This window comes from Canis aureus, chromosome 8, assembly GCF_053574225.1.
Source record: "Canis aureus isolate CA01 chromosome 8, VMU_Caureus_v.1.0, whole genome shotgun sequence".
Lineage (NCBI taxonomy): Eukaryota > Metazoa > Chordata > Mammalia > Carnivora > Canidae > Canis > Canis aureus.
In genome coordinates this window covers 41,225,417-41,244,276 of record NC_135618.1, presented here as the reverse complement: position 1 = coordinate 41,244,276, position 18,860 = coordinate 41,225,417, and the positions used below count along the sequence as shown (strand labels likewise).

General features: G+C 41.4%; 1 protein-coding gene across 5 annotated transcripts in view; it reads right to left on the bottom strand.

The window, feature by feature from the left end:
• UBN1 (ubinuclein 1) overlaps positions 1-18,860 on the bottom strand; it is a 39,348-nt gene that overhangs the window by 9,366 nt on the left and 11,122 nt on the right. For 4 of the 5 annotated variants that reach the window (XM_077906489.1, XM_077906490.1, XM_077906491.1 and 1 more), the window contains exons 7-12: positions 18,081-18,519; positions 11,491-11,561; positions 10,087-10,216; positions 9,777-9,895; positions 9,421-9,549; positions 9,089-9,235 (exon numbers count right to left, since the gene is read on the bottom strand). In XM_077906489.1, coding sequence (XP_077762615.1) covers positions 9,089-9,235; positions 9,421-9,549; positions 9,777-9,895; positions 10,087-10,216; positions 11,491-11,561; positions 18,081-18,519 — 1,035 coding nt within the window. The remainder of the gene's footprint in view (positions 1-9,088; positions 9,236-9,420; positions 9,550-9,776; positions 9,896-10,086; positions 10,217-11,490; positions 11,562-18,080; positions 18,520-18,860) is intronic. The other variant, XM_077906493.1, reaches the window with a different exon arrangement.

Sequence of the window (18,860 nt, the reverse complement as noted above, 5' to 3'; positions counted from 1 at the left end):
AGAGTATGTTGAAGGCTTACAGCTTTCAGGGGAGGACCTAAAGAGTAAACTGCTGTCAATTCTAGCACAGTTGCAGCCTCCTGTCCCCAGCCCCACGTCAGGCAGCTGCACACGTGTCCCCAGAACAGTTTGCCCACAACTTGCAGGAACTTGGGAGGTCCTCCAAGTACTGGGAACCTCTGCTCTGATTGCTGCTTTTCATCACAGAGGTACAGACAGAGATGGGCAGCCACTGCTGTCTCTCCCCACCCCATGGCAAGCCCCTGCCCCTTTGGCTGAGGTGACTTCCAGTGGATTTGAAAAACTGTTGTCCTTTTCCCTCCTTCAATGTTCACGTTCTCACTTTTAGGAGACAGATATTTAAAAACAGAACATTCAAAACAACTGCATATATGGGGGAAAGTGAGAGAGCGACTACCCGTGTCCAAGCAAGGACTCAGATAAGACCCAGGAAGACATTAAGTTTACACCACAGGCTGATCTCAGGCAGAGAGACCACCCACAACATTCACAAAAACAAAAATATACAGAATGGGGACAATAGGTAACAATACTGTATTGTATATTTGGGTTTTTGGGTTTTTTTTTTTTTTTTTTGTATTGTATATTTGAAAGTTGCTGGGAGAATCCATCTTTTTTTTTTTTTTTCTTTTAAAGTAGGCTCCAAAAAAAAAAATTAAAAAAAAAAAATAAAAAATAAAGTAGGCTCCAATGTGGCGCTTGAACTCATGATCCAGAGATCAAGACCTGAGCTGAGATCAAGAGTCTGACACTTAACCAACTGAGCCACCTAGGCACCCGGAAGATAAAAAGTTCTCATCAAAGAAAAGAAAAATTGTAACTATGTGAGGTAAATGATGATCCCTAGATTTACTGTGGTAGGCATTTCACAAATATCAAATGTAAAACCATTATGTTTTACACCTGAAACTAATTCTACGTTGTATGTCAATTATATCTCAAAAAAAAAAAAAGATAAAAATAATAACAAGAAAAAGTAAACCTGGGGGAAGTGAGAGAATCTGATTTCTGGAGTTACCACATTCAATTCAAATCTAGTGTTCCACACACATGCACAGAAAAAACAAAACATAAGGCAAACAAACAAATAGGAAAGTACAGGCTGTTCAAGGGAAAAAAAATACCCAGAAACTCTCTCCAAAAAAGATCTAATGGCAAATATATTAGACAAAGATGTTAAAGCAATGGTCTTACAGATGCTCAAAGAACTACAAGTAGATGTGGAGAAAGTCAAGAAAGATTGTTGTGAACAAAACGGAAATGACAATAAAGAGACAGAAAACCTAAACAGAAACTAAGAAGAAATTCCGGAACTTAATAAAAGTATAATAACAAAAATGAAAAATTTCCTGGAGATGCTCAAATACAGATGTGTGCAAAGAGAAGATAATGGAAATTACCATTTCCATTACAGAACAGAAAGAAAAAAAGGAACAGAAAGAAAAAAAGACTGAAAAAAAGTTATGAACAGAACAGACCTCAGGGACATGCAGGGCACCATCTCTTGGACCACATGCACACCACATGCTGTAGAAGTCCCAGAAGGAGAAGACAGGGCAGAAAGGGCAGAGAGAATAGTGGAAGAAATATTGGCTAAAGACCCCTCAAATCTGATGAAAAAGATGAATATAAACATCCAAGATGCTCAGTGAACTCCAAGATGAACCCCACAGAGAAACACTGTAATCAAACTTTTAAAACAAAAAGAATCTTGAAAGCCCAAAGAGAGAAGTACATCATCACTTAAAATTATCAGCAGATTTCTCATCAGAAATGTTGGGAGGCCAGAAGATAGTGGGCAAATATACTCAAAGTGCTGAAAGAAAAGGGCCAACAAGAATCCTATATCCAGCAAAACTGTCCTTCAGAAGTGGGGGATCTATGAAGACACTTTGAGACAGACAAATGTTGAAGGACATTGTGACCATTGGACTGCTCTGCGGGAAATGCTCAAGGGCGCCCTTTGCAAATAAAATGACATCAGACAGTACTTTAAAGCCATGTGAAGAAAGAAGGATCTCGAAAAAGTAAACATAAGGGCAATTATAAAAGCTAGTTTTCTAAGGTTTCCAGGGTCTCAGTTAAGTGTCTGACACTTGATTTCAGCTCAGGTCATGATTCCACAGTTGTGAGATGGAGCCTCCCAGAAAAGGCTCCACACTCAGCAGAGTCTGCTTGAGATTCTCTCTCTCCCTCTGCCCTTCCTTCCTATTTGCATGGACACGCGTTTTTTTTCTCTCAAATAAATCTTTAAAAAAACAAGCTAGTAATCTCCTAACAGTGGTTTGTAACTGAACTTTTTACTTTCTACATGATTTAAGAGACTAATATAAAGAAAAAATAGCAATTATTAACATAAAAGCTAATATTACTGTAACTTTGGTTTGTAACTCCAAATCTTGTTTTCTACATAATCTAAGACAGTAAGGCATTTAAAAAAATTATTAGCTTATGTTCTGGGGCTCACAATGTATAAAAATGTAATTTTGTGCTATCAGCAACCAAAGCGGGGACAGAACTGTACGGGAGCAGCGTTTTTATAGGTCATTGAATTTACAGAAGCAACCCCTTCTTTATCAGTAATTACTTTAAATATGAATGGATTAAATTTTCCAATCAAAACAAAGATTGACAGAATGGATAAACACACATGATCTAACTCAATTCTGTCTAAAGGAACTGACTTGAGACCCAAAAACAAAAACAGGTTGAAGGCAAAAGGATGGAAGAAGATACTCCACACACACAATAATCAGAGAGAGAGCAGGGAGGAAGCTATGCTGGTATCAAACAAAACAGACTTTAAATCAAGAAAGATTACAAGACAGGGCACTGGGTGGCTCAGTGGTTGAGCATCTGCCTTTGGCTCAGGGCATGATCCTGGGGTCTGAGATTGAGTCCCACATCGGGCTCCTCATAGGGACCCTGCTATGTCTCTCCTTCTATCTCTCATGAATAAATATATCTTAAAAAAAGATTATAAGACAAAGAACATATGTATTAATAAAAACTTCAAAACAGCAAGAAGAAAAAAAAAAAAACAGCAAGAAGACGCAATAATTATAAACATTCCTATACTGGAAGCAAAAACTGACAGAAATGAAGGGAGAAATAGGCAATTCTACAACAGGAGTTGGAGAATTCAGTACCCATTCACAATAATGAGTAGAACACCAAATAGAAGACAAATAAAACAGCAGAAAAGTTAACATAGTAAACCAACTAGATCCAACAACATATACAGTACACTACCCAACAACAAATCATTCTTCTCAAGTGTACATGGGTCATTTCCCAGGACAGACCATATATTAGGTCACAAAGTAAGTCTCAAGAAATTTAGACTGAGGCACTTGGGTGGCTCAGTCTGTTAAGCATCTGCCTTTGGCTCAGGTCATGACCCTGGGGGTCCTGGGATGGAGCCCTGAGTCAGTGGGCTCCCTGCTCAGCAAGGAGTTTTGTTTGTCCCTCTCTCTCTGGACCCCCATCACCACCACTGTGCTCTCTTTTGTTGTCTCAAATAAATAAAATATTTTTAAAAAATATTTAAAAAGATAGATATCATGCAAACTGTCTTCCCTTACCTCAAAAGAATGTAGTTACAAATCAGTAACATAAGAAAAACTGAAAAAATTCACAAAATTGTGGAAATTAAACAACACACTTTAAAATTTTTTATTCATTTATGTATTCATGATAGACACACACAGAGAGAGAGGCAGAGACGTAGGCAACGTAGGCAACGGAGAAGCAGGCTCCCTGCAGGGAGCCCAATGTGAGACTCCTCCCAGGACCCCTGGGATCACAATGGAGCCAAAGACCGATGCTCAACCTGCTGAGCCACCCAAGTGCCCCAACAATACCCCTTTTAAACAATCAATGGATCAAAGAAAAAAAGTCACAAAGGAAACAAGAAAATACTTAAAAGATGAATGAAAAGGAAAACACAAATATACCAAAACTTACAGCTCAAAGGATGCCAAGGGGGTACTATAGCTATAAACATTTACGTTTAAAAACAAGAAAAATCTCAAATCAACAACCTGACTTTACAACTTAAGAAACTACAAAAAGAACAAATTAAACCGATAGCAAGTACAGGGAAGGAAATACAGAAGATCAGAGCATAGGTAAATGAAGCAGAGAATAAACAGAGAAAAATCAGTAAGAGCAAAAGTTGGTTCTTCGAAAACATCAAGACAATTGGCAAACCCTTAGCTAGATGGACTAAGAAATGTTCAAGAGGATACTCAAATTACCAAAATCAGGAAAGTGGGGACATTACTACTGATTCTAGAAAGAAAAAAGGATTCTAAGAGAGTACTATGAACAATTGCACACCAACAAATGGGATTACATAGCTGAAATGGACAAATTCCTACAAACACAAAACCTACCAAGACTAAATCCCTAAGAATTACAAAATCTAACTATACTTGTAACTAGCAAGAGGACTGAATCAGTTATGAAAAACCTTCTGACAAAGAAAAGGCCTGGAAATGATGGCTTCAGGGTGGATTCTACCAAATATGTAAAGTACTACTACCAATCCTCAAACTTAAAAAAAAAAAAAACTAAAGAGGGAATACTTACAAATTCATTCTATGAAGTTGACATTACCCTGATACCAAAGCCAGGCAAAGATAGCACAAGAAAATTACAGAGCAATATCCTGTAAATAACACTGATGAAAAACTTCCCAACAAAATACTAGCAAACAGGATTCAGGAGCATATTAAAAACATTATACATCACAGACCAAGTGAAATTTATGCCTGGAATGCAAGGGTGATTCAACATACAAAAACTGATCAGTGTAATATACCACGTGAACAGAATGAAGTAAAAAACCCCACATGATCATTTCAACTGATGCAGAAAAGGCACAGGACAAAATTCAACACCCTATCATGATAAAAACACTCAACAAGCTTGTAATACGATTACTTCTACATAATAAAAGCCAAATATGAAACCCCCCAGTGAACATCATAATGGTAAAAAGCTGAAAGCGTTTCTTCTAAGATCAGGATAAAGGTAAGAATGACAACTTTCACAACTTCTATTCAACACAATACTGGGAGTTCTAGCCAGAGCAGTTAGGCCAGAAAAAGAAACAAAAGGCATCGAAATTTAGAAGGAATAAGGTGGGCTCCGTTTGCAAAGATTATCTTTTATGTAGAAAACTCTGAAGATTCCAGAAAGTTTTAGAATAAATGAATTTTGCAAAGTCTCAAGATGCAAAATCAACACACACAAAAATCAGTTGTATTTCTGTACATGAAAAGGAAATTACAAAAATAATTCTATTCACAACAGCATCAAAAGAAAAAAACAAACAGAAAAACTTAGGAATTAACTTCACCAAGGAGGTAAGAGACTTATACAATGAAAACGACAAAACACTGCTGAAAGAAATTAAAGACATAAGTAAATGGAAACACATCCCGGGGGCACCTGGGTGGCTCGGTCGGTCAACCGGTTAAGTGTTTGCCTCGGCTCAGGTCGGTCAACCGGTTAAGTGTCTGCCTCGGCTCAGGTCGTGATTCCAGGGTCCTGGGATAGAGCCCTGCATTGGACTCCCTGCTCAGCAGGGAGCCTGCTTCTCCTTCCCTCTCCTTCTACTCATGTGCACACCAGTGTGCTCTAATAAATACAATCCTTTAAAAAAAAAAAAAAAAGATTTATCTATTCATGAGGACAGAGAGAAGCAGAAACATAGGCAGAGGGAGAAGCAGGCTCCCTGTGGGAAGCCTGATGCAAGACTCGATCCTAGGATCACAATCTGAGCCAAAGGCAGATGCTCAACCACTGAGCCACCCAGGCGCCCCAAATAAATGAAGGAAAGAAAAGAAAAGAAAAATAAGGAAAAGAAAAGAAACACATCCTATCACAGACTGGACAACTTAATATTACTGAGTTGTAATCTCAATATTAGCTAAAGCAATCTATAGATTCAATGTAATCCCCCAAAAATCCTAATGACTTTTTTGCAGAAATAGAAAAACCCATTAAAATTCATATGGAATTTCAAGAGATTCTAAAAGCCAAAAATAATCTTGAAAAAGAATAAAGCTGGAGAATCACACTTTCTGATTTCAAAATTTACAAAGCTAGATTACTGGATTACTATCCAGCGTGTTATTGGCATAAAGACAGATACACAGATCAATGGAAGAGGACAGACAGCCCAGAAGTAAAACCCTCACATATGTGGTCAAATGATTTTCAACAAAGGTGTGAAGACCAATGAAGGAAGGACAGTCTTTTCAACTGATGCTGTGAAAACTGGATATCCACATGCAAAAAAAAATGAAGGTGCACCCTTTATGTAATGTCATATACAAAAATTAACTTAGCTTCATGACACTGGAGCTGACAATTGTTATCTTAGATATGACACCAAAGGGACAAGCAACAAAATGTAGACAAATTGGACTTCACTAAATTTAAAAATTTTGTACACCAAAGATACCATCCACAGAGTAAAAAAGTAACTCACAAGATGGGAGAAAATATTTGGAAATCACATCTGTCAAGGGATTAATATCCAGAATACAGAAAGAACTCCGAAAGCTCAACAACAAAATATTTCCAATTGAAAAATGGGCAAAAGACTTGAATAGACATTTTAAGAAGGTATATAAATGGCCCATAAGTAAATGAAAAGATGTTCAATGTCACTAATCACTAGGAAAATTCAAATCAAATCTATAGGGAGATACCACCTCAGGTCCATTACGACAGTAGCTATCATCATCAAACCCCAGAAAATGTCAAGTACTGGAGAGGAGGCAAACAAGCCCTTGTGCACTGATGGTGGAAATGCAAAATGATATAGCCACTATGGAAAACACTGGGGATCCCTGGGTGGCGCAGCGGTTTAGCGCCTGCCTTTGGCCCAGGGCGCAATCCTGGAGACCCGGGATCGAATCCCACATCGGGCTCCCGGTGCGTGGAGCCTGCTTCTCCCTCTGCCTGTGTCTCTGCCTCTCTCTCTCTCTCTCACTGTGTGCCTATCATAAATAAAATAATAAATAAATAAATAAATAAATAAATAAATAAATAAATAAATAAATAAAATAAAATAAATAAAATAAAATAAAATAAAATAAAATAAAATAAAATAAAATAGAAAACACTGGTGGTTCCTCAAAAAATTAAACATATAATTATCACATGATCCAGCTATTCCATTTCTAGGCATAAACACAAAAGAACTGAAAGCAGGGTGTTGAAGAGGTATTTGTACACCCAATTTCATAACAGTATTATTCACAATAGCTAAGAGATGGAAGCAACCTAAGCATCAATTGATGCATGGATAACCAAAATGTGGCTTACACATACAATGGAATGTTATTCTGTGCCTTAAAAAGGAAGGCAATTCGGTAATGTGTAATAAAGACAAATCCTTGAGGATATTATACTGAGTGAAATGAGCCAGTTCCACAAAGATAAATTCTGTATGATTCCACTTTTTTTTTTTTTAATTTTTATTTATTTATGATAGGCACACAGTGAGAGAGAGAGAGGCAGAGACACAGGCAGAGGGAGAAGCAGGCTCCATGCACCGGGAGCCCGATGTGGGATTCGATCCCGGGTCTCCAGGATTGCGCCCTGGGCCAAAGGCAGGCGCTAAACTGCTGCGCCACCCAAGGATCCCGATTCCACTTCTATGAAGTACTCGGATGAGTCAAAATCATAGAAAGTAGAACAATGATCACAGAATCTAGGGTGGGAGGATGTGAAGTTATTGTTTAATAGGTAAAAAACTTCAGTTTTAGAAGATGAAAGGAGTTAAAGGGGATGGATGGTTATGGTTGCACAACAATGTAAAGGTATTTAAGATTTTCTTTTTTTAATTTATGTATTCATGAGAGACACACATAGAGAAGCAGAGATATAGGCAGAGGGAGAAGCAGGCTCCCCAAGGGGAGCCCAATGCGGGACTCGATCCTGGAACCCCCGGATCACGCCCTGAGCCAAAGGCAGACCCACAACCACTGAGTCACCCAGGTATCCCTGTAAATGTATTTAAAACCACTGGACAGGGCAGCCCGGGTGGCTCAGCGGTTTAGCACCTGCCTTCATCCCAGGGCGTGACCCTGGAGACCCCGGATCGAGTCCCACGTTGGGCTCCCTGCATGGAGCCTGCTTTTCCCTCTGCCTGTGCCTCTGCCTCTCTCTCTCTGTCTCCTGTGTATTCTCATGAATAAATAATAAAATTAAAAATAAGTAAATAAATAAAACCACTGGACAGGGCAGCCCGGGTGGCTCAGAGGTTTAGCGCCACCTTTAGCCAAGGGCCTGATCCTGGAGACCCAGGATCAAGTCCCACGTCAGGCTCCCTGAATGGAACCTGCTTCTCCCTCTGCCTGTGTCTCTGTCTCTCTCTCTCTCTCTCTCTCATGAATAAATAAATAAAATCTTTAAAAAAAATGATGGTAAAATTTTAAAAATTAAAAATAAATAAAACCACTGGACGGTGCACCTAAGAATGATTCAGATGGTAAAGTTTCATGTAAAGTGTATTTTCCCACAGTGGGGGAAAGGGGAGAGCACAAGCTCCAGCCAGCTTTCCTATCTGTGGACGGCAGTCATAGTTCCTTCACATGGAAAGCTACACATCACAGAAGTTCAGCCCTTAACTCCAATAAGCAGTCAGCCTGATCCTCGCCAAGTAAGACTTCTGTTCAGAACAGGAAGATATTTCCAAGATGAATCTACCTCTCAACTTCAATGGGGAGCCATTATCTCAAAACAGGTAAGGGCAGACTGAGGTGAGATGTGCATACCCCAAATCAGAGCTGAAGTGGGACAAAGCATGACAAAGACAAAACCCCACAGATAACTTCCTTCGTCAAGGGAAGAATAAGAGCCATTCACAGCAACCAGTACACCCCTAACCACTCCAGTAAGGCTGGAGTTGACTCAGCTAGACGGTGACTCCTGAGTTAAGGGACCCTGTTGGCCTGGCAGAACAGAAGCATTCAAATATTTCTGTACTGCAAGAACGCTCCACCTCATCACCACACTGACCATACTGGCTGCTCACGGCCCTCACCTGGCCTGCATCCAGCCTTTGGGCCACAGAGGTTTGACCTCAGCATCCAGAAAGGCCTTCACATAGTCCTCCCAAGACTGGGTCTTATTGTTCCTCTCCAGATCGTAGCTCTCCAGTTTTATCTTCACCACGTGGCAAAGCAGCTCCCTGAGGGGTAGACAGAAGTCAGAAACTTCAAACTATGCCAAATGCTTCTTTTAAGGTTTCAATCATGTGCTTTCAGCAGCCCTGATTAAAGTAAATGATTCTAACCTTCATTAGAAACACAGGAACATGCTCAGACACTGGCCCCACAAACCCTCCAATGAGGCAAGGTCCCAGTTTGGGCACACCTGATTTCATCATTCCACTGGAACTTCTTCCGGGGTCCCATTATCCTCCTGCCCCCCTTTTCCTCATCTTCTTCCTCATCAGAGCACATCCGTTCCCTCTGCTCCTTGTCCTTCTCCTCTTCCAGCATCCTATAGTGTGAATAGGACCAATGGGACCCTAAGGTCACTACCACAGAAGAACTACTTCCTCCCACATCCACTGCCTCCCCCCTGCCCCAGGCTTCTAAGAGAAGGTGAAAATGCTGCAGAAGAGCAAAAAGTCTCATTTACAAATGTAATAATGGGGGAAAAAAAAAAAGAAAGAATAAAGAGAAGAGGCAGAAGGATGTCATGTGAGAGTGATGGAACACACTTACTTAGCGACCTTGGCTTGTGTGTGTGCCTGACATTCATCCTGGTACTTGGCCATCTGCTCTGGCATTGCCCTTCCAATGGCTTCCTTAAGCTTCTGGAGAGGCTCCTTCAGACGCCCCCCCTGCAGAGAGTAGGACGTATCATAAGATTGGTTCATGCATCACTTCTTTTTTTTTTTTTTTCATGCATCACTTCTTAACTGAGGATACACTACTAGTAATCACACGAAGGCAGGACAACAGCAGATGTGCATCTGTGAAGACTCAGTCACCCTCTCCTAAAGCCAAGGGACTGCACTCCACAGTCACCCACCTGTTCGTAGAGGTGAAGTTTCCGAGCACGTTTGACCAGGGTGTCCTTGCTGCAGGGCAGGAATGAAGCAAGATAGGCATAGACCCCAGAACGGATTTGGCTACTCAGCTCTCGAGTTTGCACCTCTATGCTGAAAAAGAGAAGAGAGTCATCAAGAGCCCGCAGCTCACTGGAGCTTCTCTCATCATGAGGTCACCCTACCGCAGAGAGGAAAACTAAGAGCCAACAACAGATCAAACCTTATGCTGTCGGTCACGCAATGTAACTAAGTGACCAGTGCAACAGATCCCCAGCAGTCACCAAATCAGAACTCCCACACCTGATAAACTTGGCTAGGTACAGAGAGTCAAGGCCCTCAGGTCAAAGACAAGACCAACTCAAAGGTAGTCAGGAAAACAGAACCTAGGAGAACAAGCTCTGAAGTACTAAATTTCACCAATAAAAAGAACGTAAGAGCTTTCAAAATGGAAAGTGATTGAGTTTCTTTGTGTAGACAGGAAATACTTCCAACAGTGTTTCCTTTTTTCCCCCAGTTCTATCCCTAATAAGGAGGTGAGGGAAATCCTCACCCCTCCAGGGTCCCCATCTAGATGAGCAGAAAAATATTTGTCTTCAATCCCTTGATCTATTTGGCAAGCTCCAGTAGGCTACTGTTGGCACAAATCTCTCCTGTGTGCTGACCCTCAGGTGCTCTCTATAGTCCAGGCTTCCTGACCTAGGAGGCCAATCCCCCATCCTGGTCATTTGCTAGAATATCCTCAAGCCTTGACAACTGTTCTTACATGTGCAAAATCCTCAGTTGTTGAGCAACAAGCTTCCTCTGCTAAACAATGCAAGAGAGAAAGAAGCTGGTGAAAAGCTCGAAGGACAGATATCAAGAACCTGGTTTGGATTTATATGTGCAGTTTTTTTGCTTTTTAATCTCATACATACAGAGTAACATCTCAGAGGTTCAGGTATCTGGGAGATGTGCCACAGGATATTTATACACCCTAGCCTTGGGAGCAGAAGTGAGAGCGAGAGGAGAATGATCCCAGGAGAGTAGGCTCCTGTGGCTCTACCAAGTTAGCTCTTATTTTTCTGGATTCTCAAAGACAGGCAAGCAATACTTTTTCTCTCTCTAATCTCCTACTTGCCAAGAAATCCTCTTCCAAATGGCCATGATTATTATATGCAGCGTTCTAATAACACCCGTTGCCTAAAGTTAGTAAGGTCTGTCATTTCCTGGAGACAAGTATTTGTTGTACCCAACCCCCCTTTAAAAAAAAAAAAGCATAAACAATAAAAACCATTTCTTCCTCTCATAGGTGGCCATTGTTAAGTAGTTCAAGCAGCGCTCATTTCCCCTAGCCTGCTCCAGCCAGGCACGGTAACAGCAGATCCAGAGAAACCAAAGATACTCACTCTAAGAGGGTGCCATTAACATCCTGGGTGAAGAACTTCTGTTTGCTCTCTCCTTCAGCAGCTCTGGCGGCCTGGTTCACAGCAGACAGTAACATCCGTTAGTGCGCTCTCCCCACAGGACTGCACACTCACCCACAGGCACCAGACCAGTCAGTCCCTACAGAACACCTGTCAACCTGATAAAATCCTCGCTGTGCCTTTCCCTATTCAGCCCTAATCCCAGATTAAGTTCACCTATGATCACTATGCGCTCCCCAACTGGTATATCCAGCTTTCTCAAATGCTGCTAAAGCATCTATGGACTGTCCATTCCTCCCGGGACTGGAGACAACAGTCACAGGAAAGACAATCATACAGAGTCAAGGCAATCAGGATGTATTTGATTCAACCAGCTAGTTAACTCCTGTTAACTGTAAGTCAGAATTTCCATATGTCCACAGTACAGAAACAATTAAGAACTTCAACAAAATTACAAAATTCAAAGGCCCTTATCCCTCTAACCCCTAAAAAATAATAAAGTGCTGCTTTAAGCATTTAAGGACATTGTAACTCTTGGGAAATCCAGAATCTACTTACAGTGTATCACAAACTCTGTTACCCAGACCATCTGAACTACTAACATACCTTTCTACTACTGACACAAGTAGCACAACAGGCTACTATATCGCCTTCTGCTTCCCATGAGAACGCAGCAGCACGCTGGATGGCAGCCAGGGCAGGCAGCCAGGAGACGGAGTACGTAAGTCAGGAAAGCAATCATGGCAAAAGTCTGAACCATGGGTTCTCATATTTGGCTTCATGTTGGAATTACCTGGCAGCTTTCCCCACTCTAGAGCAATCGTATCCGAATCTCTGGGAATGAGGCCCAGGAATCTGTTTCTTTAAAAGGAACCCTGGTAACTCTAATGTACAGAGGGGATTGAGAACCGCTGATCTAAACCCAAGAGTTGCTGGTCCAAAGGCTTGAGGCAAAATAAAATATCTAAAATCAGGCTTGATATAGAATAATGACCTCAAACAAAAGCAATACAGTGATTGTCTAAAACAAATGATCAACTTCTCTGAGACTGCAGAGACTGAGAACCACCTTCCAACCTTCCCATCACCCTATTTGCCTTCCCTCATCGTACCCTCTGGGTCCTCTTCCTACCTCAGCTCCCTCCCTGTCTTCTCCATTAACTCCTTACCAGAGATAGAGCTCAAAGTTCTATCTAAAACTATCTTCACCCAATACCTTTTCCTTCACAGCTTCAAAATAACACATAATGCACATAGATCTCTAAAATCTAAACGTCTTGCCCTATACCCTTTTTTCTAAGCTCTGGATTAGACTTTCCAGTTACTTCTGTGAATGGATGATTCTCTGGTATGGATACTCAACTTACCCAAAACCAAACCCACTAGCTTCTGCTCCTCTTTCTGTATTTCCCACTTCTAATAACTACACTCTATTCTCCTGAAATCCTTCCACTTCCTTCTTTAAGCCTTTAGGCAGCTCTCTCCAAGCCCAGAATCAAACTGAAACTCCTTTATGTGGCATTTATGATTCTGCAGGATCTGGCCCCAGCAAGCCACTCCAGCTCTGGTCCACCATGCTCCAGCAGGTACCAGCCCTCCAACAACTCTTTGTCCATCCTCAGCTCTGTGTTCTGGCTTCCTATAAAGGCCATCTCTCTACTGAGCCTGGCCAAATCTGTTCCCTCCAGTCTGATTCCTATGTACCCCAAGAAGCTTCTCTCTTCAAAGCTGGCTGTCCACCTGACAATTTGCTTGGCCACCCAAACATCACAGAGCTTACCTCATTCTACTCTGTCCTACAGCCAGGTGTTTACATGTCTACTTGTCCATTTATAGCACAAGCCCATGGAGAACAAGAAACAAATCTTATTTGTCAATTTATTTCCCACAGCTGCCTGTCATGTAATAGTTAGTAAATGTCACCTGAGTGAATTAATGAAGGAACAAACAGGTATTACTGAAAGAATGCAACCAGAGGAAGAAAGTTGGAACAGAACTTGCAGAGGATATGCAAAACTCAAGCTTCTGCTGACCCCTGGAAGTAGGGAGAGAGGGAAGTGCAAAAGTCCAGGATGAAAGGGGATGAAATGGATGGATGGGTGGAAATGAATAAGGGGCTTTGAATCCATTCATCTGCCAATTTCTTACATTTTCAGGATTCAGAATTCGGCACTTCAAATGATTTTAGCTTGAGAGAAAATAAAACTGAGTCATTCTTTTGCTTAAGCTTACACACTGCTACTTATAAGATCCAGAAGTACTTCCACATTAATTCAATCTAATTACTTTGATATGTATTTCAAATGCCCACTATTTGTCAGGCCTATCAACAAGCTTAGGGTTTCTTTCAAATTTTATTTTTAGATGTCAGCTGGTTTTCCAATGTGTCAGAGGCTTTCTAGCAACATACTTTTTAAGAAGATTTTTTCTGATTGATCCTTTTGAATTGTGTAGGCCATATCCCTGAGGGTCTGGTTTTATCCTGAAGATAATTAGTCAAGTGCTATATTTTTATTTTTTTAATATTTTATTTGAGAAAGACACACAGAGAGAAAGAGACAGAAAGCTCACAAGCAGGGAGAGGGGTAGAGGGAGAGGAAGAGAAGCAGACTCCCAGGTGAGTGTGGAGCCCAATTATGGGGGCTCAATGTCACAACCTTAAGATCATGACCTGAGCCAAAACCAAGAATCGGACACTCAACTGACTAAGCCACCCAGGCGCCCCTCAAGTGCTGTATTTTTAAATAAACTTAATTAAAAGAACAATTGGATTTATATGATAGTCTTCCAGAAATAAGTGAGGTTCCTCAACCCTAAGAAGAGACAACCTTGCCTAAGGAGTTGTATAAATTGATCCTAGATTAATTAGGAAATAAAGTTAAACCAAACAGCTCAATCATGCTGATATATAATAGTTCCAAAAGTCCTTTAATGGGGTGTTTCAATTATAATAAAAGCCACTTGCAGCCTCTCAGCGCCTAGATCAGAACCTTATATACTGTGCCTGTTTTTGCTGGTATAATTCTCTTTTTTGAAAAGATCAAACAGGTTAGGTTTGGTTTTTTTTCTACATTTCTGTCCTTGGATCCAGGTCTCCCTGGATTTGTGATGCAGGAATTCTAAGTCTATAGGAAGGTAAGCTGTGAACAGGTAGAGTAGAAGACCGGGTTACATGGGTCTCTGTCTCTTTTCTCAGTATCATTCCCATTTTATGCTTTAGTCAACAGACCTGGGTCATCTGTATGGACCAGGCTGAACAGTTGCTAAACTACATCAAGAGAAGTAACCTGAAGGTGGCAACACATCTGAACTTTTCAACAACCAAGAAAAAGGCACAATTTAAGGCATATTAAGTGAAGGCAGGGTAAGGCTATCAAATCAAATCACTGGATACCTTGGAGCCCATAAAAATGTGCAGTACAAGGGAACAGGAAATGAAACACGAACTAACATAAGAAAAAAACAGTGACCTTTGTTTAGACATCTACCAGGGCAGCCTTCTTGGTGTACCTCTCTAACATACGTAAGTTTTCAAATAGATTTTTTCAAAGTTTTAAGCATCACATCTAGTTAGAAGGTAAATCTGCTTTTGCTTCCCACAGCAAAGATTGTTCTCAAAGGGACAGATACATACCAGATTAGAATCTGTTTACGGGACTGCAATAGACAGCAAACAGGACCTCAGATCCCTTCCCTCCCAGTACATGCATTGTGCCACAGGGAGGTGGCCTCTAATTTCCCAACCCTCAAACCTGGTTTGCTCCTGTGACTTGCTTTACCAATAGAGTGGGAGAAGCGATGTCAATGCACAACTTCTACGGCTAGATCTTATGGGCCTTGCAGCTTCTACCTTCAGTCTCTTGAAATGTTGCCCTGAAACTGCCATACCCTGAAGAAACCCAGGATGAAAGATCAGAGGAGGGAGAGGCCAGATGTCCTGGCCATCTCAGCCATCCCTGTGGTCCAGCACCCAGCCAACTTGCCAGCTGAACATAGCCCCAAGAGTGAGCTAGGCAGGACCAGAAGAGGAACTGCCCAGTTACCCAGAGTCAGGAGAAATGAACTGCTCTTTGAAGCCTTAAGTTTTGGGCACTTTTTCAGATAATAGTAGAAACTGATCCATGTATCATCTAGGGCCAAACTTTTAAATGTAAACAATCTTATAAAAATAAAGAGGAAAAAAGGATAGTTAGAGGAATGAAATATAACATATAACACTACTAATGTTACAGTTATGTACATCAAATTTAATTTAAATTTTAAAAACCAACGTCCAGTTCAAGATTGAGGACAGGATTCCTTATTAAGGATCTAAATATCCATGAGTGGCTTCTGGAATTGTATGCAAGTTTTGTGCATGTGTGCATTTTTCTCCTGGGAAGAATAGCTTTCCCAGGAGATTCTCAGTGAGGTCTGGGTTTAGAGCACTTGTGCACACATGTGGGGAGGCTCCAAGTGCCCAAGCACAGGCCCTGGTGGGAATGGAGCACCTGGGGATCCTTTGGAATGGCATTAAGTAACTTTCCAAAAATAAGCCTTCTTTTCCATGCAACCATCAAAAGTGATAAGGGGTTTATAATAATATTTATTAAATGAAGAAAGCAGGAAACAATTATTGACAACTATAATTACAACTCCATAAAAACATACACAGAAGCTAAAAAAGAATAAGCAAATTGAAAATAGTTTTCAGATTGGCAGAATGATGGGTAATCCCCACTTTCTACACCATTTCCCAGAGTTTCTTAACACTTTTGTAGTAGAAAGTCCAGGTGATGACTAAAGTATTGATTTCACATATGAACACTGTATTTTCAGTATGTCAATTTGTCCTGGCTACCACTTCCCACCAAAACCCAAGCTACCTTATCTATGGGATCCAGAACCCTGTCTCCATTGTCCCAAGAGATAACTTGGCAAACACCGAGGAAGCACAGCTTGCTCAGAGTCCATCCAAATGGACTCCAGAAAGCAAGGCTTTCTTGAATCACAACCCAATGCTGTTTCATGTTAAGCCACTTTGTTTCCACTGAATTTGTCCATATTTCCCAAGAAATTGAAATAATGAGTCTAAGTTATCAGACTAAAACACTGCCTATGGTGGGGGTAAGGGACACATCCAAGAATGGTTTTGACATTTCTCTAAAGAAACGACTGGCTACTGCCACATATATCTAACTCAACTTACTTAACAAGACTTTCAGATGCTAAAAAACATTTGATTACAAACTGGAAGATTGAGAAGAACAAGGAGTAATTTTTTAAAACATAAATTCTAAGAGCAAACACAGAACAGTACGCTCAAACATGCCAAGTTCAGATTCAACTACTTCCACCTTAATGTCCTATTAAGGTATACTCTGAACCCCTGACATGGCACAATTCATTTAAATCATCACATTCAAAGAGAATACTGCACATGGGCTAACGAGGAAGAACTAAAAATCCAAGTAAGACATTTGCTTTACTTTGTAAGTTGTGCTTAAATATTTTTTGGAAACAAGAAAATCATTTGTAGCAGTGGTTAACATTTCATCCTGCCCTAAAACACAAGAGATATTACACACCTAACAGTGATTCTGAAATCCTAGGAGAATGACTGGCTTAATACTTAAGCTACACAGTATAAATGCCACCAGAGTTGCACCATAAGTCATGATGCCCAAGGTAAAGCGTTTTTTTAACTAAAAGTCATCATAACTAACGACCCATGCTTGGTTTATGGTCAGCAATACATTACTGAATTGACAGTTCTTGGCCCTCTAGAAATCAATTCCCAAACACCAACGGCTGCTATCACTCAAAGACTATTGCTGTTTTTTTAATGGTTCACGGGCAATATTAAGGTTCACTCCTTTTCATTTATCACACCTTAGGCATTCCTGTACTTACTACCTAACACTGATGATTGGCAAGTCCAAGCAGCAACTGAAATGCAGTGGCAATTAAGCACACACACTCTACGTGTAATATTCATCTGCAAGCTTGTGTGAGTTTTCCAAACCTTCAAAAGATTGCTAAAATGACGGATCTGTGCCTCAGCTGCCTGCCACCAACATTAATATCAGTCTATTGCGGGATCCCTGGGTGGCGCAGCGGTTTAGCGCCTGCCTTTGGCCCAGGGCACGATCCTGGAGACCCGGGATCGAATCCCACGTCGGGCTCCCGGTGCATGGAGCCTGCTTCTCCCTCTGCCTGTGTCTCTGCCTCTCTCTCCCTCTCTCTGTGTGACTATCATAAATAAATAAAAATTAAAAAAAAAAATCAGTCTATTGCACCAAAGGAAAAATATTTGTGGGGAAGGAACCGATAGGCAGGAAATGGAAAGAGAGAAACTCTCCCTAGAAGATTTTTCCAGGAATGAAAGAACCACAAAAGGTCTAAAAGTGATGCCTGATGCGCAGAGCGTACAGTTTCCTCACTTGGGAGGAGAAAAGAGCTTGGAAAAGCTAACACTGAAACTGCCAATTCACTAAGGGTTGCTCTGGGCAGCGAGCTTCATGTGGTGCAGAACCAGCGTCAATCTGCCCAAACCGCTTCCAGGAAAGCCCGGCCACTCTGTGTCACCATACCTGAGCCAGCTCCTTAACGCGCTTCTCCAGGGGTGCAGGCAGGCCTTCAGGGAGGGAAGAGGGCTGCCTGAATTCCTGGTCCAGTCCCACCCCAAGGGAATCGCTCTCATCATCCATATCATGGAAAGGGCTTCCTTCTGGAGACTCACTGAGCAGCTGCTCCAAGTCCAAATCAGTCAGCGAGTCCATGGCAGTGGCCGCCTGGAGCAAGTCGTTGTCAGAAGTGGAGCCAAAGAGCGAGAGCAAGGGGTCAGAGGTGCCCTCCAATTCTCGCAGGCCCTGAGTTTCCACCGACGAGACGGCTACAGGTTTATGGTCTTCGTCCCTCTTTCTCTGAGCCTCTTTCTCCTTCTGAAATTTCTTTAGCATCTCTTTAACACTCAAAGCCCCAGAATATTTCTTTTTCTTCTTCTCCTTACTGGCATTGAGGGCTGTGAAGCTGCAAGCAAGGAGGAAACTGGTTAGGAGGGCTGCAGTACACCTCAAAAGGGAAATTCACGAGAGACTGCCCCTGCTCCCAGCGCAACTGTCTCCAGGAACCTAGTCACAAGGCCACCCTGTTACTCCTCCTCCCTCCTCTTGGCATATGGAGCTCCTTCTTGCCGGGACCAAAGCTTGAGATTTAATACAGGTTAGCAAAACAGTGTCACAGAACGCTAAATATCCGATGTGTTTTTAAAAACCACTGCCAGGCTGAAATAAAAGGTTGCGAAAAAGGGGAGGGGGGCAAGAGAAATATTTAAAGGGAAAAAGCAGGAGCAGCAGAGAGCAGCAGCAACT